This window comes from Dipodomys merriami, unplaced genomic scaffold (genome assembly GCF_024711535.1).
Source record: "Dipodomys merriami isolate MVZ:Mamm:240054 unplaced genomic scaffold, mDipMer1.0.p SCAF_120, whole genome shotgun sequence".
In the NCBI taxonomy this organism is placed as follows: Eukaryota; Metazoa; Chordata; class Mammalia; order Rodentia; family Heteromyidae; genus Dipodomys; species Dipodomys merriami.
In genome coordinates this window covers 935,400-956,880 of record NW_027202494.1, presented here as the reverse complement: position 1 = coordinate 956,880, position 21,481 = coordinate 935,400, and the positions used below count along the sequence as shown (strand labels likewise).

At 58.8% G+C, this 21,481-nt stretch overlaps 1 protein-coding gene across 2 annotated transcripts; it reads left to right on the top strand.

Moving 5' to 3' along the window:
* Positions 1–4,842: 4,842 nt before the first annotated feature.
* LOC138823517 (interferon regulatory factor 8) lies at positions 4,843–21,163 on the top strand. Of its 2 annotated transcripts, none has more exons than XM_070016885.1 (9): positions 4,843–4,876; positions 7,689–7,863; positions 11,932–12,115; positions 14,221–14,309; positions 14,997–15,150; positions 16,124–16,171; positions 17,515–17,895; positions 18,623–18,738; positions 18,948–21,163. In XM_070016885.1, exons 2-9 carry the CDS (start codon positions 7,690–7,692, stop codon positions 19,122–19,124), a joined length of 1,323 nt encoding a protein of 440 aa, XP_069872986.1. In that variant the 5' UTR covers positions 4,843–4,876; position 7,689; the 3' UTR covers positions 19,125–21,163. The 2 variants fall into 2 exon arrangements, with proteins under 2 accessions (XP_069872986.1, XP_069872987.1); XM_070016886.1 differs by having other exon boundaries at positions 4,846–4,876; positions 15,045–15,150.
* The last annotated feature ends 318 nt before the right edge of the window (positions 21,164–21,481 follow it).

The following is a 21,481-nucleotide window of genomic DNA, read 5'->3' as shown; positions in this document are numbered from 1 at the left end:
CCCCCCCGCCCCCCGCTACCCCCGCCCTGCACCCAGTTCCAGCTTGGCTGGTTTGCAGTTTGTGGAACAATTCTGCCTGGAGAGGTTGTGTCCGTCGAAGGCTTTCCGTTCTGCACCGCCGCGGCACCTGTCTGGTTTGACCTTTGCATTTCCCAGAGAGGAGACCCAGTGTAGGTGACAATTTTCTGCTCTGGATGGCACCCCCTGCCCGTTCCCATGTGGTGCCGTGCAGAGGGGCCGAGAGAGGCTGAGTTTGGAGCCAGAGGCTTAAGCCTCCCTGAGCCCCCATTTTTTATCAACTAGGGACAATCTTTTCTCTCTTAGAGAGACTGGGTGATTTGAGAACCGAATGAGACAATGTCGAAGCAAGTGTTGTGTGGCAGAGCGATTAACACGTCTCAGGCTGCTCAGCAAATCAGTTCTTCCCACTCGTGTTCTGTGCGGAGTTCTAGAATGCAGTGCCAGCAGCCCAGGGCTCCCTCTTAGTATCCGTGAGCTTGGGGGGGCTGACTCTGTGCCCAGTGTCCAGGCCCCGCCTCCCTCCCGCTGACCCACGCATCCCAGGCGGCCAGGGAGCAGAGAGACACGACCACTCAGTGCGCCTGGCCGGCTCCCATTCAGGAAATATTTACCAAAGATCTCATGGGTAACCAAGAAGTTGTCCTGGAAGACACCGAATCTGAAGTCCAGGGACTTGGACATGATGGCCAGGTCTCTGCTCATTTCCTGGGAAAGGCAGCTCCCAGCCCACCCAGGCCTTACCATGTGCAGGAAGATAGCCATCAATGGGCAGCTCCCTTGTGAGTGTAGTGAGTACACTCAAGGGCACGCGCCGCCCACTGGCATGCCACGAGCCCCAGGTTGGGGTGTGCAGTGCTGACTGTTAGGGCATTAGGACACAGGCAGGGATTAGAGCTCTTGAACTTTGCTCAGAGCTTGTGACTCAGTGGAAGAGAATTATTGATAGCGCTCTAATTTTTGTCTGTGCTAAGCCCTCCACCGTGCACGCAGGCACAAAAAGATTTGCTATAAATTAATTGAGATTACTGGCTAAGGATGAGGGCTCCCAGCCCAGGTCTTTCTAATCTATGTGGAGAAGAATCTCAGGACTGTTCCAAGCACCTTTTTTTTGTCAGTCATGGGCTTGAACTCTGGGCCTGGGCACTATCCCTTGGCTCTTTAGCTCAAGGTGAGCGCTCTACCACTTGAGCCACAGCGCCACTTCCAGTTTTCTCGTGATTTATTGGAGATAAGAGTTTCATGGACTTTCTTGCTCGGGCTAGCTTTGAACCGTGATCCTCAGATCTCAGCCTCTTGAGTAGCTAGGATTACAGGCATGAGCTACTGGTGCCCGGCTTCGAAGCACTTCTATTACTAATAAATACTTAAAAAATTGTAACTAATTGGAAAAATTACTGAATGTTTCAAGCAATTTCCTCCCTTGCATTAATTTTTCTGTACTTTTTTATTCTGGGGAGGAGGTATCGGTTGCACATGGTTGAAATGAATGAATGATGCATTGGAAGTGAATTTTAGGACTTACATAAATATATGTACCACAAATTTTTACTTGTGGTCTTTGTAGAACAAAGAAATAGATTGGGGCAGTATTACCAACTCCTAAGTTATCATCTCAGTCCACCTTGAGCAAACAGAGCAAATGGATTCATAGAGAAACTGCTGGCAGGCAGGTGGGGCAAAGTTCGCGTCTTGGGCGCATGTAAGTTCCGCTTAATTTCTGAATGTTTCCAAGGCCTGTGCTTGCCTCTGCCTCGGTTCATCTCCTGGGAGAGATCTCACATTGACCGAAAGGTGCTCACTGACATGAAAACAACTACTATCTGTGCACAGAAACACCCACACATACACACATGCATGCACGGCTAGTATCAGACTGTGGTCAGTTGCTCTGTGCTGAGTAATGTCCCCAGCATTGTTGTCTTGTCTGTAGGATAAACTTTCCCTGTCCACCAGCCGGCAGGTGGGACTCTGGGGGCCTGGCTGAGCTCAGCGCTTTTATCCGCTGCCTGTGCTGGCCTCCGTGTGGGGGAGGGGCTCCTTCCCCACCCAGCGCTGCTGCCACATTGCCCAGCGCAAGACAGGGCGCCTCCCAGCTCCGGCCGGCTAGTCCCGCTCAATTCCCACCCAGAGGCGGCCTCTGCCGTGGCCTCTGTCAGGTGCCCATGTGCCAGCCTTTCTCGCTCTCTGGCTGACCGTGTCCGGCGTGGCAGTGCTTTGTGGGCGGGTGCTTTGTTTGTGGACATTTGGGCAGTCTCTGTGCTGTAGACCAGGGGAGCCTCCTGTGTTTGGCAGGGCCACGCGCGCTGCTTTCTCCAGGGACAGTGGCAGCGGGGGGGTCCCTGGCTCACAGGCGTGTAGCCTTACCTGTGCTTTCCAAAGTGCCTGTGACACTTTGTCCTCCGACAGTCCCTCATCCCACATCTTCTGCACTGTTTGGTAGTGTGTGTTTGTGTGTGTGTTTCATTTTTCATTTTGTATTTTTGTGCCAGTCTTCGGGCTCAAACTCAGGGCCTCGCACTCAGCTTTCCAACCCCATGTCTGTCGCTCTGCCGTCTGAGCTGCGTCATCACTCCTGCATTTTGCTGGGTCATTGGAGAGTCTTGCAGAATTTTCTGCCTGGTCTGGCTTTGAGCTGTGATTCTCAGAACTCAGCTTTCAATCCGTAGCTAGGATTGTAAGTCTGAGTCACCAGTACCGCTCAGAAATCCTTTCTTCTCCCAGCCTTGGCTGGCTCCCGCACTGGTAATGCTATCTTTTGATGAACAGAAATCTTAACAAAGTCCAGTAACCTTATCTGTTCATTCCTGGTTAATAACTTCCTAAGCCCTTTCGATGAACGCTTTAGCTAGCTAGATGGGTGTGGTGGCCTCTACCTGTGATCCTTGCTACTCAGGAGGTGGTGGTAAGCAGCTCACAGTCCCAATTGGCCCTAGAAAAAGCAAAACTAAAAGTGAGAGAGCGGGTGTGGCTCAAGTGGTAGAGCACAAGGCTTCGAGTTGAGTCCCCAGTGGAGCAAGGCCAAACACGAAACCTAAGAGCACTTCGAAGATGCCTTTGCACCCGCTCACTAAAAGCAGGACAGAAGCCTGGCATCCTGCCTCCCGGGGTACGAGTCTCCATTTGGACAAAGCTGTTCTCTCTGCAGCCAATGTGCAATCTCCCGGGAGTCTGGAAGGACCACAGCCCTGAGGGAGGAGGGGGAGGAAGATGGACCCAAGACAGCTTCTGGGTACCGCAGAGGCTCCTCAGGACCAGCTGCCCTCCGGACAATAGGCCTCGCTTATCCTGATCCCGAAGACAGCCGGGACAGCCTCTGCACACCCCTCTAACCTGCCCGTATGGCCCATGTCTGCGCCCCGAAGACTGAGGGGCTGCCTGTAATCAATCTTTCTTTGCCCTTCACCATGTCGCTTTGTCTGGCTGATGACACTCAACACTGCAAAACCAATCCACCAACCACATACAAATCAGCCCGGCATCCTGGCCCCGCAGGACCTGCTGGACACTCCGCTTTCCTCCTGGGATTTTGGCACCTGCCGGGCAGAGCAGCCCATGTGAGCAGCCCCCAGTAGGGAAGCTGGGATCTAGGACTCCGGGAGCTCCCCTAGTGGGGGCCTCTGGGCGCCCTTGGGGGCCGAGGAGTTAAGCACCTCTTGCTCCCCTGGAAGGACCGGTGCTTGCCCGCGGCAGCCCTCGCCCAGGCGCTGCCCGCACTGACTGTTCTGTGTCTGTCTCTGCGAGTTCCCCGCATGCGAGGGCTGTGTGTCCCTCCCTGAGAGCCACGGACGGACAGGGGCTGTGTGTCCCTCCCTGAGAGCCACGGACGGACGGATGGGGCTGTGTGTCCCTCCCTGAGAGCCACGGACAGACGGATGGGGCTGTGTGTCCCTCCCTGAGAGCCACGGACGGACGGATGGGGCTGTGTGTCCCTCCCTGAGAGCCACGGACGGACAGGGGCTGTGTGTCCCTCCCTGAGAGCCACGGACGGACGGGGCTGTGTGTCCCTCCCTGAGAGCCACGGACGGACGGACGGACGGGGCTGTGTTGCACACGTGTGACAGGCCCCGCTGTCTCCATCTTGAGCATCAGCAGAGCCGACAGGACCACCCCCTCCATCGACCCGCCGAGCCCAGGACGGCTGCGCAGCCGGAGGGTAGAGGTGCGAAGCAGTGTGCAAGCAGGCCGCCTTCAGACCTCTGAGATGGCCCGGCCCGCGCTTCCTGGGGGCACACATTCTAGACATTCCCACGCCATCTAAACACCTAAGAGGAGGTGAGCGTGGAATCACCTGCGCCGGGCACTCGTCTACTTACAAGCTGGCTGTGACCCTGCGGAGCTAAGAAGGGGAGGGGAGTGGTAGCGCGCGCCTGTAGTCCCGGCCGGGTCGGCGGTGCCAGGGGCGCCTCCGCGGGGCGCCGCCCTCCCCGGGGCCGGCGCGGCACGCGGGCCGCGGGGGAGAGACCGGGGCGCCCCCGCGGCCCCCCGGGAAGCCCTGCGGGAACCCCCGTCCCGCCCCGGCCCCGGCCCCCCGCCACCTCCGCGCGCACCCGGCACCCGCGACCCCGCCGCGCCGACGGGGCGCACTGCGGCCAAGTGATTTCTCGGAAAGCCGAGCGCTTCGAAGAAGGCGGACCCGGGGAGGTACGCGCTGATTGGACGATGCCCGCGCCCCTCCCTCGCGTCATTGGCCAGCGCGGCCTTCGCTCTGCGCGCGGGGCCAGCCCCAGCCCCCGCCCCACCCTTAAAGCCGCGCGCCCGGCGCGGAGCCAGCGCGGACCCGCTGGGGCCGAGGCGCGGGGGGCGTGGGAGCGCGGGGCTGCGGGGCTGCGGGGCTGCGGGCGAGCGGCGGCGGCAGGTAGGACGGCAGGGCCGGGGGCAGGGCCGGGGGCTGCGGCCCGGAGGACGCCCCGTCCCTCCTCTGCTTTCAGCCTTTGGGTCTGAGCCCAGCGCGCGGCGGCTGTCCCCGTCCCCAGGCCGGCTGTCCCCCGAGGCTGGCTGTCCCCCGAGGCCGGCTGTCCCCGACCCCAGGCCGGCTGTCCCCGACCCCAGGCCGGCTGTCCCCGACCCCAGGCCGGCTGTCCCCCGAGGCCGGCTGTCCCCCGAGGCCGGCTGTCCCCGTCCCCAGGCCGGCTGTCCCCTGAGGCCGGCTGTCCCCTGAGGCTGGCTGTCCCCATCCCTGAGGCCGCCGTCCCTGTCCCCCAAGCCCGGCTGTCCCCATCCCCAAGGCCGCTGTCCCTGTCCCCGAGGCCACTGCGTGTGGTCACACACCTCGCCGTTCCTTCAGCGCTGGCCTGCGGGGTCTCTTAGATCTGCACCGGCTCCGCTGGGTTTTCCCACCAGGTCAGGCCAGGCCCAGGCAGGGTGCAGGGGCAGCCTGGCCTGATCACGGAAAGGACAGTTAAGACCTGTGGGTTGCATGGCAGGACTGGCTTCCCCAGGTGAGCATGTTCCTTCCCTGGATGGAACCCGGGGACTGAATGTTCCAGAATCTTAAACCCCAGCCTCCATTTTAAAACCACGGCGAGGATGTGGGTCCATCCGGTGTGCCAGGTGGTGATGTGGTTGTGAGGATTATTTGGGAGAGACCTAGGGGGACGGAATGGGCAGCAGTGGTTTTTTATTGGTGGTGATGTTGGTCTCACTGAGAGCGGGTGGTGTGGCATGATGCCCGCTGCCCACCACACGTTCTGGCAGCTCAGGAAGCCCGGGGCAGCCTCCTCCACCTCCCTCCTGGGAATCCGGCCCAGGGCTCCCATGTAGAGACGCAGGTGAGCTGCCAGGAGGACTTGGCTGATAGAAGGATTACCTCAAAAGCAAGAGGAAGTTGTAAACATGTGACTTGTGGGTAGATTTAATTTGCTAGTGTTCAATAAATCTGTAGTGATCTCCGCCTTGAAGGTGACGGCAGGGGAAAATCAGGAGTGGCTGTCATGTGCTGAGGTCCCCCCATCCCTGCGGTGGCTTTTGTAGAACGGGTGATGGTGCCCCTCTGCCGGAGCCTGCCACTTGGCTCGGACGCTGAGCACTGGCTGCCTGGGGTGGCTGAGCCTCCGTGGGTTTTTGAATGAGGAAGGGCTGGGTTAGATGGTCTCTGATGTATCTTCCTGCGTTTATGTTCTGTGATTTGTGTGTCTTCACAATGCTGTTTCTCTCTATCCCCCCTTTTTTCTTCTATAAACTACCAGGACAGTTTTGGGGTGATGAGCCCCTTAGAGATCCTGGTGAGAAAGTCTTGGTTCTTTTTCTAGAAATTGCTCTTGGTATTTGGACTGTGGCTTTATGAGGTCTCGGAGGAGGAGTGGAAGCACGGATTCTTCCCTACCTGGCAGGTTGCAGATGCCATTCCTACCATGTGTTTCCTTGCCCCTCACATGCTGCCCAGGCCCAGGAGAGCCTGTCCCCCGGTCCTCAGAATGGGCCGTAGCTGTTTTCAGGGGTTCCGTTTTCCTCCTTAGGCTCCTTTCCAAATCCATCCTTTCCTATTTATAACCTAACGGCCCTAGACTCTGGTTCCCTTATGGGTTCAGGTGACTCCCCCAGGGCTAGCTAGAAGCAGCTGTTGTTGAGCTCCAGGGATCCCTAGTTCCTTCACCTCCTCTTAAGCCCATAAGTGGGGTAGAAATGCTAAAATTAGCACACGGAGAGCCCCTCCCTGCAGCCCGCGTCCCTCCTCCCCGTCAGGCACCTGTGGCTGGCTAGAGTTGCTGGGTCGGGATGGGACTGCACAGGACGGTCACTGATGGTTCTGCTTCATGCACTGGCACACTCACAGATGTGAGCGTGTTCTCGGAGACATTGTGCCTTGTCACTGCTGATTGCTTCAAACATGTCTGAAGAGGTCACAGTTGAGTGGGAAGAATAGAGATGCCTCTTTTTTGTAGTTGTTGTTTTTTTGTTTTGTGGGCGTCTGTCCACGGGCTCGGGGATTTCCAGCAGTGTTCTTGTAAATGCTGGCGGTGGCTCCTTGGCTGCTGGCGGGAACGTCCAAGGATGTGTTTGCGTGTCCCAGGCCAGGCCATCTGAGATTGAGCCCCCGGGGGAGCAGAGCTGTGTAGCTTGGCTCGGGGCCGTGGCCATGTCTTGCCCTCTCCCGCTGTGCTCACGTGGTCATGGGTGCTCTGCGGCACAAGGCGACCGCACTGGTTCCATGGGGGTCTTCTATGGTGCGGCCTGTGGCAGGTGTTCCAGGTGCGTACCTGGACTCCGTTGCCGTGCGGGTAGGGGAGTGATCGGCACGGGTGCCCGGCTGGGATGGGACTCGCTTTGTCACTGTTCCAGCAGGGGTGAACAGCCTGGGGATCTCGGGTGGGTGGGGAAGATGGAGGTGTTCTTCTTTCTCAGTGGCATGTCTGTGGTATTCTGTTTGGGCACACCAGCCCCTGGGCATCAGGCATGGCCTGGCTCTTACAGTGATGGTGCTGCCTGTGTAAAAGTGACTTTTCAACATGACCCTGTTCTGAGTGGCTGTGGTGATCTGGCTGGGAGGCCTGGGGAAAGCCGCCTCAGGGGTGTGTGTGGGGGGGCAGGATCATTTCTCCCTGGCAGGTGGCTTAGGTTTCCTGGGACTGCGGAATGTCCCCAAGCCAACCCCTCTGTCCTGAAGCTCCCACACCCGGGTGGCTGGTTTGCTCTGACTCACGGACATTCATTGCCTTTCTCTCTCCAAGCATGTGTGACCGCAACGGCGGCCGGCGGCTCCGGCAGTGGCTGATCGAACAGATCGACAGCTCCATGTATCCAGGGCTGATTTGGGAAAATGATGAGAAAAGCATGTTTCGGATCCCTTGGAAGCACGCCGGCAAGCAGGATTATAACCAGGAGGTGGATGCCTCCATCTTCAAGGTGAAAACCCAGAGCTACCCCCTCGCCCCCAACATCCTAGTGTGGACCCCTCCCGGGGATCCGATGACCCAGCTGCATAGCTAGGTGACTGTGTCTGTTCTGCTGTTTAATCCCTGTGGGGTCTGTTGTAGCAGGAGGCGGGGTGTGGGGCGGGGGGTCCTCCAGCCCTGCCTGCTCTGCCTGCTTCTCCACTGAGCCTTGTGCTGGCGGAGGGTGCAGCGTGGTCACCAGGGGGGACTCTGGTCTTCCTTCTGTGACTTCTGCCTGCGGTGGTAGGTTTTGCTGGAAGGGTACAGTGCACCCATATTCACTTGTGGCAGGGTGCTGGGGTGTGTTGAGCATGCAGCCAGTGTCTGGCATTAACCTCTTCTCCCTTGAGAGAAAGAACTGCCCCTCCCCCGGCTTGCCCGGTGCCTCAGCTTCTCCACTGGTGTAGTGATGGCCGGCATGGACTGATGGAAGTTTCTGCACCAGGCCTGACACATACCTGCTGTTCTGTTTCCCCGAATGCTATTCTATGTGGTTGGTGCCACTCCCTCCTCATTCTGTAAGGACGCCACGAGGCTTGCCCAGGGTGGTGTGGGTCAGCATGGAGCCAGCATGCAGACATGGCCCCCACTGGGGGCCCAGCTCCTACCCTCCAACTCCAGGGCGGTGGGGGCCACCATGCTCCCCATGGGTATTTTGTGGCAGACCTGGCTTCTACCTGTGACTCACCACCAGCAACTCCCCTGTCCCTAACAGCCAAGACCCCCCTGGGGCGCCAACTTTGAGAACCCCACTTGGAGCTGAGCATAGCCAGGACTGCCAAGTGCGGGCTGCTGGTGGAGCTGGAGCCCGGGCGTGTGTGCATGTGTGTGCATGTGCGTGCATGCATGCGCATGTGTGTGTGTGCACGCACGCAGCTTCTCCATGCTGCCTGTGCTCCCAGTAAGGAAATCAGGCCCCAGATTTACACATCTTGTGCAATGCTCTTCATGGCCGTTTCAACAACGTTGATTCCCGATGTTTCCGTGGGTTACGCAGTCACTTGATGTGGCAATCTGAAGTGAGTCCACAATCTCAGTGGGAATGGGGGCAGGCGGGCACGCGGGAGGCAGCAGAGGGGTGATGGGTGAAGACAGGGGCGCACAGCGAGGCAGGGATTCGGCTGGTGCTTTTCGGAGCTGTGCTGTGTGGCGCGCTTGCTTGTTGGGGTCCTCTGGCAGGAGCATCTCTGCACCCCGCCAAGTGAGCATCTTTGCTGTTGGAAGAGGTCAGCAGAGAGCTTGGGCAGACAGAGCTGTGCTGGGCATCTTCTGTTTGCATAGAGAACCGGCTTTCCTCGCACATTCAAAGCAAAGGCTTGCAAACACGAAGGGCTGGATTGTGGCTCTGGGGTGGACACTGCCAGCAAGTCACAGGGCTTCATGCATCCCCAGCAAGGAAACATGTAAAGAAGAAACAAAAATGCATCTGAAACCAGGGGCCAGTGGCTCACACTTATAATCCTAGCTGCTCAGCAGGCGAAGATCTGAGCATCGAGGTTCAGAGCCAGTGTAGTCAGGAAAGTCTGTGAGACTCTTGTATCCAGGTAACCAGCAAGAAGCTGGAACTGGAGGCACGACTCCAGTGGCACAGTACCAGCTTTGAATGAAAAGGCTGAGGGAGAGTGGAAGGCCCTGAATTCAAGACTCAGTACTGGCAAAAGATGCCCCAACCAACCAACCAACCAACCAACCAGCCAGCCAGGCATTTGCTTTCCTACCTGCAGTCAGCGGATGGTAAAATCTTCTTAAACGAGTCTGTCCTCCCCCGGGTTCATGTGCAGCGGTCATATGAGCCGTTGAGTCATACTGGCCGTCAGCGTGCTGGTGAAGGCCTCTGATCAGCTTACATCTATTTCCAAAGAAGCATTTGCCTCCTTTCTCTGAGGGCTAGGGAGGAGAGGGTCATGTCAAGTGTGACCTGTGATTCACGGGGCCCTTGCTGAGCAGCGTCCCCCATCGCCCGGCTACTCAGAGCGCACACAGGGTGTGGGGCTCTATACTCATCAGGCCTGGAAGGACAAATAGAAGTTGGTGTTTATTAATTTGTGGTTATTTAGCAGTAATGGGGTTTGAACTCAGAGCCTTGTGCTTATCTGGCAAGCATTGTATTGCTTCAGCCATGCCTCCAGCCCTTTCAGTTCTAATTAATTTTGAGGTTGGGTTTCAGCTGTCCCCCCAACCCCACCCCGCCCTGCCGGCTGCCTGAGTCAGAATCCTGCTGTTTACACGGAGCTGGATGACAGCCACTTGTGACGATGCCCAGCTTTTTATTGTTTGAGATGGGGTCTTGAACACATTATTTTGCCCATGCCAGCCCAGAACTGCCATCCTCCCAATTTCCACCTCGAATGTGGATGTGGCTGGGATTATAGGGATGTGCCATCCTGCCCAGCCAGCCCATGGGGCCTGGCGTGCGGGATGGGAGCCTCATGTGAGCGTGGCAGGCTGTCAGACAGCTCTGCTCTGGCGTGCACCAGATGATGGTGATGCCTGTCAAGGTCAGGTAGGAGTCTGGGCGACCCAGTGGTCCTGTCTACAGACACCCAGAGAGTGCTGCTGATGTGGGTGTGCTGTCAGCACCCCGCCAGGGAATGGACCAAGCACCGAAATGTTGAGGTGCAGAAACCCTGATTTAAGATCGTGAAAGGCAGCCTTGGAATCCCAGCTACTCAGAATGGAAAGTAGGAGGACTGAGAGTTCAAGGCCAACCTGGGCTACAGAATGAAATAAGAAGAAAGGGGGTAGGGGTGTGGCCGGAGTGCGGGGTTCTTATCTAGCACATTCAGAGACCCTGAGTGCAATTCTTAGGCAGTTACTCTTTAACTAGTTGTGATTTGTTCGTGTGTGTCTGTGTATATAGGCGCATATGTATGTATATATTTGCAGCAACAGCAATAACAGCAACGCACAAATCAGTTCAGTTAATAAGGACTGTTTTCCTGGCGTGGCGTTTCTATCTGCACTGGGAAGGAAATGACCGCTTATACACACTGAGAGGAATGTTCTTTCAGTTTCTTTTCCCTGAGCATAGATGCAAAGTTTGGCATCAACGGAGTAGAGCAATGTCCTGGGACTATAAACGTTCATTTAGAGGAAAAAAGAAGGCAGGCTCTTTGGAGAGAGGTGACTTGCGGGGTGGGGTGGGGGATTGGAGACACAGGCAGGCTCCGGGCCCAGGTGAACTTCGGGGCGTGGCCCAGCGCTGAGAGTTGGGTGGGCATTCAGTCCGGCTGGGTGGCGTCACGTCAGCCCAGGCCCAGGGACTTCCTTTTGGGAGTACAGAGGGGCCACGGGTGATCACCTGATCCGTGGGTCTCCACTAGACTATGTCCATTTGTAGGTTTTATTTTTAAATTCTTGCCCCCTTCTCTATGAGATCTAGCTTTGAATTTCTTGTCCTAGCTCAAAGTCTGAGGTCTGGAGAGGTCAACACACAGAGCTGTTTAAAAAAAAAAAGAAAGAAAGAAAAAGAAAAAAAAGAGGCAGCCGCGGAGGGAAAAATGTCTCCCTGTGTCTTAATAGGACTTTGGGGGTAGGAGGGCAAAGCCAAAATTGGGTAAAAATGCAAAACAAAATTTCCTTTGTAAGGGAGCAGGGCAGTGGGTGACCACATTTAGACTTTTTTTTTTTATGTTCCCTTTTCATGCTAAATTTTAGCTACCAGTTGACTTGAAAAAGCCAAAGCCTTTCTCTCGAAGTGCTAGTGTAACCATGCACGACTTCCTCCCAGAGGGTCACCAGCCCAGCCTCAGCCAGGGAAGGAGCCTGGCAAGGCCCGGCCAAGGGCCTGCACGGGAGGAGCCTTGTGCTTGGGTTCAGAGTCCCGCTGAATGGGGTGGCCTTGGGGACCCCTGGCCCAGCCGGCCGGCTGGCCGGGGTCCTGTTCACATCTGGCAGAGAAATTGATGTCCCCTGAGTCATGGCTTTGAGCGAGAGCTGGCGGTCTGTGCGGCTCAGAGGAGGGGACAGCCAGCTGCCCCCTGGTCGTGGGGTGTGTGGGCAAGGCGGTTATGTGCGCTGATGCAGGTCTTTCTTCCAGGCCTGGGCGGTGTTTAAAGGGAAATTTAAAGAAGGCGACAAAGCCGAACCAGCCACTTGGAAGACCAGGCTGCGCTGTGCTTTGAACAAGAGCCCAGATTTTGAGGAAGTGACGGACCGGTCTCAGCTGGACATTTCCGAGCCCTACAAAGTGTACCGAATAGTCCCTGAGGAGGAGCAGAAATGTAACTACCTTCCCGTGCCCGCCCCTGTCTGCCACACTTGTGGGAGCTTGGTCTGGGAGGGGAGTGTGCCCCCTGGTGCCTGGGGCCACCACTCCCGGGGTTGGGGTACACCGTTTTAGTTACACCAAGATGTTCTCTCTGTTGTATGGGCAGAGACGGAGGCCTTTTGCTGCTGATCTCGCCCACCACCTGCTGTAGGCCATCTGGGGCAGGGCAGGCCCAGGGGCTGGGTGGAGGGCTGGCTGGGGCACAAGGTCTCCTGCGACCTCCACTTGCAGAGCAGGCTGGGGGAAATCTGGCGGGTGAGGAAGGGACGGAGCCTAAGGTGGAAGGAAGAGCTGGCAGGGTTACAGCAGAGGGGGCACGTCTGGCCGCACCACTGGGGGGGGCATGCGTCTCTGCTGGATTGGGAACTCGGGATGAGGTCTCTTCCAGCTCTGAAAAACCTCAAAAGCATTTGAGAGGGGATTAAAGCAGAGATAACAAAGGGCTGCCACAGCCCCCTCGCCCCCACTCCCTAGCCCTGCACCCCGGCCAGACAGCAGGAAGTTATCAGCTTGTATCAAGCTCCGAATCCTTCACAAGGGAGAATCCAAGCTGGTGAGCGGAGCTGGCTCACGAAAGACGGGCGGGATCTGCCACCACGGGGGTAGAATATTCTTTGGAAAGAAAAACATCTCTTTTTTTTTAGAGACAGGGTGTCACTGTGCAGTCCAGGCTGCTCTTGAGCTCACAATCTTCCCTCAGAGGCTGAGGCGGGAGGACCGAGGCTGAGCCTGGCTGGGGCTACACGTAAAGAGACCTTGACTTAAAAACCAGACATCCCCCCACAAAGGCAGGAAGCTGAGCCAGCAGATGGGTGTCTGGACCCGGCTTGGCGTTCTCTTTCCTCCTGGTCAGCCACCGCAGATGACCCTTACCCTGACTGACTCAGCCCGTGAGCTAGTGCAGTGAGCTAGTGCATCAGCACCGCGGCCTTCCCCGGGAATCAGGTGACCCTCGGGGTGCAGTTAGCACTCCAGGTGGCTCTGAAGGGCCGCGCCGTCATCATTCTGCCTCATTCCCCAGCTTCAGACAGTGTTCTTCACGTGAAGTGAAGTGGGCAGGAAGTGGCTCCTGCCACTTCCTGATTCCCACAGGCTCAGCCAGGTGTGGCCCAGCAGGTGACCCGGGCTGGGGCTGGCGTGGCCTGTGGAGTGGAGGATAAGGAAGGGGAGAGCTGCAGCTGCTCAGGGGCAGAGATGCTTCATTTGCATCATGTCGGAGGGGCCCCTCGCTCTGTAGTTGAGCAGTGTGCAAGTGGTTCTGGGGCTGCCCGCCTGTCCCCTGGCCCCCTCAGAAGCTTCAGGGTGAAGCCCCGGGTCAGTCAAGGTGGTGTGTGTGTGTGTGTGTGTGTGTGTGTGTGTGTGTGTGTTGGGGAGTGGTCTGTAGTCCCTGGGATGATGCTGTGACTCACTCCTGTAACCCAGGGAGGTTTCTCAGATATCTGGCTGAGGTTGGGAAGACTGAGACCAGTCCCCAGTGTTGGCTGTGTGAACCTGGGGCTCCCTTTAGGCAGTTGCTAATTGAGGTTGGTTAATGGGGCGTCAGTGGGTCTTTATGGTATGTGTGTGGGGAGGGGGGAGAGGGAGGTGCACAGATACACATGTATATTTGGAAAGGCCAAAAACAGATTTCCTGCTAACTGGTTTTCAAAAAAAAAAAAAATACAAAAACCCAACATGCTAACGCGTTTTGCCAGGAACTCCGGGTATTTTCAGAGGCCCCGGCTTGTAAATTTAGTGTCTGGATGGTAAACTGTAAACCCCTGGTGTAAAATGTGTCTGATCTTTGCATGGGAGGAAGAGACGCCGGGCTGTCTTATTCTCCTTTAAGAGTCCTGTGCTTACCCTGCCTCCAGCAACTTCTCCCTTTGAGCTCTGCTGACTAAATGACTGAGGCATGGGAAAACAAGTCTGTGCCTTTCCCAAGTGTTCAGGCAGCTGCTGGCCCAAACCAGCGTGGACATTCACCAACACTTACTGTCTTAACTCAGCACTTCGCAGAATCTGCCTGGGAGTGAGGCCCTGTGGGTCACGTGGCCGTGTCCGTCTGGTTTTCCCTAGGCAAGCTGGGCTTGGTGCCTCCGAGCTGTGTGAGTGAAGTTCGGGAGATGGAGTGTGGTCGTTCTGACATGGAGGAGCTCATCAAGGAGGTGCGTGGAGGGGGTTCCCGGTCTGCCAGGCCTGTGGCAGCCTGTGAGACCCCCTCCCACGGAGGGGGCCCCTGCAGGTCACACCCCTTCTCTGTCCCGAGGGCAGCATCTGCGCTGCCTCTACCTCTGTTTCCTCAAGCTCCGAACATTCCGCGATAGTTAAGCCTTTGAGTGGTGATCTTGTGGTCTTTAAAAACCCACCCCTGCCTTCCTAGGCAGGCAGTGCCCCACACGAACTGCTGGCTGGTGGGTTTGTAATCAGTGTCTTTCAGAGTGCAAAGCCAAGTTTAACTTGTGCATGTGTGTGTTTGCATGAGAGTGTGGGCATGGGTGTGCTGCATGTGTATGTGCAGGTGTGTGCCTGTGTGTGTGTAAGGAATTGAACTGCTTGTAAGGCAGGCATGTACTTTCTACCCTAGCTTATTTTCAGGGTAGCGTCTCACTCTATGTCCACGCCAGCCTGGACTGAGGTTTTCTATTTGTCACACACCACTGGTTGAGATGGAGTCTCTCCAGCTTTCATGCTGGGGCTGGCCTTGAACCACTGCCCCAATCCCAACTTCCCAAGTGGCTCACACAGTGAGCTTCAGCTACAGTTCACAGCTCAGCCGTCACTTTTGTGTCACAAGACAGAGGTGGCCGTGTGGCTTTCATTGTCCGCTGACTGTCCAGCTTTACAAACGCCAGGTCCCCGAGCTGCAGGCTCAGTGGCTGAGGGACCCTCCTCTCCCGCAGCCCCCCGTGGACGAGTACATGGGGGTGATCAAGAGGAGCCCCTCCCCTCTGGAGGCCTGCAGGAGCCAGCTCCTTCCAGACTGGTGGGCGCAGCAGGCTGGCACAGGTGAGGAGGAAGGCGGATCCGGGGCATCGCGGGGTCTCGCAGCCGCTGGGGACGGGGTCGGGGCACTGGGGCCTTCGCGTCCCAGGTCCTGGGGAAGGTAGCTGAGCCTCGAGTGGTGACCTTCCCCCCACAGAGCAGCGCAGCAGAGCCTTGCTTGCAGGGGAGGGACAGCCTGCGGCTCTCCCGGACCCCCGGGGCGCCCAGGGGCGGGGTCTGGTGATACCCCCGTGACCAGAGGGAGCCTCTTTGGGGCTGCCCTAGGCTCCCCGGTAGGCTGGCTAGTTTGTCCTCTGAACCCCAAGGCTTCTGTAGTGGAGGGGAATGCTCAGGGCCTCAGTATCCTCAAAAGACAGAGACATGAGGACCTGCCACAGGGGCCACGTGGGTGAGCGAGGCACCCGTGTTCGCATCCGGTACGCGCGCTCAGCGCCCTTGGCTGCGGAGGATGCCACCCAGGGAGCCTGGGCTTGCGGCCGTGCGGCGTGAGCACCTGTGTCTCCGTCCTCTGCCTCTTCCCCATCGTGCCAGGGCAGCCTGCGGCGGTGGCTGCCCCGAGGGGCCTCGGAGGTTTCCAGGCTGTGGGTGGGTTGCAGCGTGGTGTGTGGCACCTACGCTGGCCAGAGGGACGGCCCGGGGAGGCTGGAGGCAGGCACTTGGGGCCGGGCCCTGGGGACGGAAGGACACGCGGCCTTGAGGGGTCTGGCGCACAGACAGAACCCCACAGCATAGAGGAAGTCCCCTGCACTCTGGCTTGGCCAGGGCCTGGGTTTCTGCATTTATGCAACAACGGGTCACCAGGCTGGAGGGAAAACGCTGAATCCAGCAGAAGCCAGGGCGGCCCGGCCCCGGGGGCGCTGGCTCCGGGTCTCCGGAGGAGGGGTCGGGCCCGCTCCCTGGGGCACGGGCACACGTGTGGTCTCGTGGGGGCCTCTCCGTGGGCTTCTCCTCTCAGTTGGCTTTGGTGTCCCCGCAGGCCTGCCGCTGCTCACCGGGTACGCCGGCTTTGACACACACCATCCAGGTACGGGTGCCGGGGGCGCAGCTCCGCTGCAAACAGTCTGAGTGCCCGGCTGGGGTGGGGGGCCCGGGGGCAGGGCTTCGAGGACAGGTTTCCTGCTTGCTGTGTGGGTCGAGACCAGCCGGTGGCCCGGCCTTCCCCCACGGCGCTGTAGACTGCCCCCCGCTGGTGTGGTGTGGGGCCTGCACGAGGCGCGGGCCGGGGCTCCCCACAGCTCTGTCCTAGCCGCATTCTGCCTGGAAGACAGTTGTAGCCATTCGTAAACTACAGCACAGGACAGGTGCCAGGCAGCTGGCGGAGCTCTGGATGTGGGCTCTGCAGACCAGGGGCCGCGGTTGGTGTCTGGGGGTCTCCCTCACACGGCCCAGTCTTTGTCCTGCTCCTGCTTCTGATCACCACTCACACACTGCTGGTGTGCACCAGGCACAAAGCAGGCTCAGGCGTCCGGCAGCTCCTCTGGGCGGGTTCCTCCGCCACCTCTGCCCTGCTGGTGAGAAGCAGATGCGGACCCGTCTCACCACTGGGAGGCGGCGGAGCTGGGACTCTACCTCAGGGCCTGGCCCTCAAGTCTGTGCCTGGGCGGGCGGGCTCCTGGGCGGGCGGCTTTGCCCGGCTGTCACCTGGGAAGCGTGGCCGGTGTCCCCAGCCCCTCCTGCTGGCACCTCCTGGAGCCTGAGGTGTCCACAGGGCACTGAGATGGTCCTGCCCGAGTGTCACGTTGCCACCCCGGGAGGCTGCCGGGGACCCGGCTGACCAGTGTGGGTGCCAGGGTGAAGCCCCCGGAAATGGGGCAAAGGGCACGGTGGTGCGACCGTCCAGGCCGCTTTGTTGGGAACAAAGTCTGGAAATGGTTCTGGGCGCACGGAGGGAGTGTGCAGGGCAGCCGGGTGTGGCAGGCGATGCACACTTGGTGTGGTGGGGACGCAGCTCACAGCCTGGGGTCCGGAAGGGATCCTGCACTGGTCTGCGGTGCCCGGTGCCATGCAGGAGCCCCAGGAGCTCCAGGCCCAGGTCACTGGGGTTCTTTAAAGACCACACGACGCCCCCAGCATTCCCCACCTGGATGCTTCCTAAGGAATCCAGTCTCGTGCGCCCCGCCGCCCGCAGGCTGTCAGCCAGAGGGCATCTGGATTCTCTAGCCCTGCACCATCCTAACGGAAGCCCGCAGGGGGCCCCAGGAGAGGCAGGGGTGCTCGAGGAAAGACCAGAGCTCTAGCCAGATGGCCCAGGGCGGTGCCTCTTCCCTGGTGGAGGTGGTAGGCCCTCTCTTGCCCTCCCCTCCCCTCCGTCCTTGCTCCTCTCTTCTCACCTCTCCTCCCCGCTGCCCTCTCCCCTCTCCCCTGCAGCCTTCTCGCAGATGGTGATCAGCTTCTACTACGGAGGCAAGCTGGTGGGCCAGACCACCACCACCTGCCCCGAGGGCTGCCGCCTGTCCCTGCCCCAGCCGGGGCCAGCCCGGCAGTGCGGGCCCGAGGGCCTGGAGCTGGTGCGCTTCCCGCCGGCCGACGCCGTCCCCAGTGAGCGGCAGCGGCAGGTGACAAGGAAGCTGTTCGGGCACCTGGAGCGGGGCGTGCTGCTGCACAGCGGCCGGCGGGGCGTGTTCGTCAAGCGGCTGTGCCAGGGCCGCGTGTTCTACAGCGGCAACGCCGTGGTGTGCCCGGGCCGGCCCAACAAGCTGGAGCGCGACGAGGTCGTGCAGGTCTTCGACACCAGCCAGTTCTTCCGAGGTCCGTGCTGCGCCACCCTCCCACCCACCCCAGAGACCGTGCCCCCCACCCTGCGGCCGAGCGGGGGGGGGGGCCTGCGCCTTCCTAGGGAGGGGCACGGCCAGCGCCCCCTGTGATCCTGCCCTTTGCTCTCTGGGTGGCCTCTGCCTCCGCTTCCCGCGTGTAGACAGGAAAACAGAATGAGCATCATCTCCCTGGGTTGGGAACTGCAGCACCTCCAGCCTCTGCACACGGCCCCAGGGCCTCAAGTCCAGCCCCATAGGGCGCCCCCGGCAGCTCCGGCGGATGCGCCCATGCCGCCCATGGTGCCCTGCTGTGCCGCCACAGCCGCAGCTGACTCCCCGCCCGCCCTCTCCCTGCAGCCCAGAGGCGTGTTGGGTCTCTGCTGCCACCTGGCTGGCAAAGAACTGCAGGGAGGAGAGAAGGAGTTGGGAGGGCGGCTGGTGGGGAAGGGGGGCGCCTTCAGGGCGGCAGATGACATAAATCCCCTGTCTGAGGGAGACGCAGGGAGTGGGAATGCAGGAGCCGTGTTCTCAGGGAGGCGTTCACACCCACGCACCGGAGAAGCTGACCGCAGTACAGACGGCACGGTGCACGCCTGTCTCCCAGCGCTCCGGAGGCTGGGGCGGGAGGGGCATGCCGTGTCCAGCCCTGCCCTGGCCTGGGCCTCCCCGCCCTCCCCCCCAGGCCCACCATCCCTGTGGCCTCATCTACCCCCCCCTTGCAGAGCTGCAGCAGTTCTATGCCAGCCAGAGCCGCCTGCCCGACAGCAGGGTGGTGCTGTGCTTCGGGGAGGAGTTTCCAGACATGGCCCCCGTGCGCTCCAAGCTCATCCTGGTGCAGGTGAGGCCCGTGCAGGGCCGAGAGACAGACAAGGCCGTTTGGAGCCCTCGTGTAGCAGGGAAAGGGGTTCCCGGAAGGCGGGGTGGGCCGGGGAGGACATGGCTGGCAGCACGGGGCGGCCTGGCTCTCACGGGAGGGGAGTCCAGTGGGAGGCAGAGAGGGTCTCCCCACTCCCTGACCTCCGCCCCCGACCTGTGCATGCCACGTAGGTGGAGCAGCTCTACGTCCGGCAGCTGGTGGAGGAGGCGGGGAAGAGCTGCGGTGCGGGCCCCGCCATGCAGGTCCTCGAGGAGCCCCAGCCCGACCAAACCTTCCGGATGTTCCCGGATATCTGTGCCTCACACCAGAGACCTTTCTTCAGAGAGAACCAGCAGATCACTGTGTAGGAGCCTCTCCCGGGAGCCCCGCCGCATCTGCCGCTCGCGGTGGAGGACGCCGGTGGCCGTGGACGTCAGCCCTCGACCTGAGGGCACTTCTGCGCTCTTCATTTAGTGAGGGCACCTGCTGATCCATCCGTGGCCCGCACAGGGGCCACATGAAGCTCTGCTGTTGAGACGGGAATGCTGGGACAGTGTGGAGACCGTGACCGTAACCACCAGTACCAGAATGTTTATTTTCTGCATTTAAAAAAAATCACTAGCTGATACGATCTTCTCTGCATCTTGTGCCTATCGAACACCTGGTCTGTCATTCTCAGTGGCCAGAGGACAGCTGCTTTTCGGTAAAGGAATGTGGAGTTGAAATTGATTTGCGAGCCGCTGCTTTTGTGTTTATCTCTGGTTAGAGGTAGAGACGGATGATTCACTGGGGGCATCGTTCACCCTTTAAGCATTTGAGTAAGGTCTCAGAACATCTAGAGCGTGGGGGGCCGCGCCGGTGGCTTGTGAGGCGGTATCTGCTCCCCCCAGACTCAGTGCAGGGCAGCGTGATCCTGGCGGCGCCAGTGCGTTCACGCTGACACGGGAGCAGACTTTTCCTCTGGGGCTTTCTTTTAGGAAATAGAAAACTGTTTATTTTTAAATTTCTGTCACAAAATGGCTCCAGAGCTCTCTTTTTTCTTTATGATAAATGATTTTGGTCTATTTTTAAAAATATTTGTATTTTTGTCTTATTTTGTAGGGTCTACTGTAAATTGCTTTGGTTTTTTCCTTGTTTTGATTTTGTAAAGCTAGAGGTGTCAGCCTCAAGTGTAGAGAGCAGTATAAGGGCTGTGGGCCTGGCTCAGGGACAGAGCACCTGCCTAGCCATCCAGGGCTCGGAGTTTAAACCCCAATACCAACGGGACAAACCAAACCCAAAGCAAATGTGATTGTCCAGGCATCTTGATTGGGCTGCCTGCCCTCAGCTGCTCTTGTTGTGCTGGGGTGCGGTCACATGGGGGGTGTATCTCATCTGTATCTCATCTGTGCCTTGTCCCTGGAAGTCGAGGTTCCGTGATGGTAGGACAGCGCCACATCACACCCAGTTCTGTGCTCCAAAGCAGCACACAACCCCAAAAGCAATCCTTGCTCTGGCCCCAGAGAACCCCTGCTGACAAGAAGTGGGAAGGCCTTCCTGTTCACGGGGATTGGGGATGGAGATGCGCAGTGGAAGCCGGGCAGAGGGCCCAAGGCGCCGCTCACCGGCCCAGGCCGCTCCCCTCCCCTCAACACCTCCGGCTGCCCTCAAAGCACTCTCCAACTTGAAAATCACTTTCAGCCGACACTTGAACATAGTTTCTAAGAACTGTTAGCTCAAGGGGCCTCTTAACTTGCGTGTCCTGTGTGTTCCTTCTCGGGGGAGCAGCCCTGTCCCTGTTATGGTGGAGCTAGCATGGCCAAGGGCCTGGGGGTGGGGAGACAGACAGATGCCCCCGTGAGTCCTCCATGGTGGAGGCTCCAGGTAGATGGAGGCTGTAGGAAGGGTGCTCTTCAGTCCCAGCTGGCAGTGAGAAGAACCCGATCTCTCATCTCTGCCCTTTATAACCCAGCTGGAACCCCACCAAAGCTATGCAGAGTCTCCTAGTGGAAGGCAGGGAGGCCTTACCTACTGGGCACCATGCTGAGCTGTGAGGGGAGGACTGGGTGGGGGAGACAGGCCAGCGGTCCAGCGACCTTGGTGGGCTGTGACAAGGGTCAGTCTGGACAGCCCGAGAGTGCCTGCCTGGCCAGCACCTGTAGTTGCTGCTTTTGAGAGAAGATGTGGAGGCCACGGACGGGGTCCCCGACGCCCCGGGTCTCCCAGCCCATGATGGCTTCTTGTCAGCCAGCAAGGGGAGCGTGCCAGCGCTCAGGGTGACAGATCTGTTTGCCGAGGTGTCCTTAAGGTGTGAGGTGCCCACCTCCAGCCTTTCCTATGTCAAATAGATATTTATTTTTGTATCTGCTTAAAAAGTATTGATCTTTCTTATTCTCTGTGGCAATAAAGTGTTCTTTTATAAAGCTGGTGTGATCCCTTTCCTTTTGTTGTTGTTGTTCAGTTGTGGTCAAATATTTTAGGATCTCCGCCACTTTCTATGACCTGCAAGGGGGATTGTAGACACCAGTAGTCTGTGATCTTAGGGGTTTGTCATTCACAAAACAGTAGCAGAACTTCTGGATGGCGGAACTCCCTGGAGCCCGTGGGGGGGGGACCCAGCTTTCTGAAGCCAGAGGCCTGCTGGATTCTGACGTGCTGACAGGCCAGGGGGGCTGTGGCGAGAGGAGGGCAGAGGCTGCCCAGGAGCATCCTCCCAGAGGCCGCTGGCAGCTTTGTCGGCAGGCTG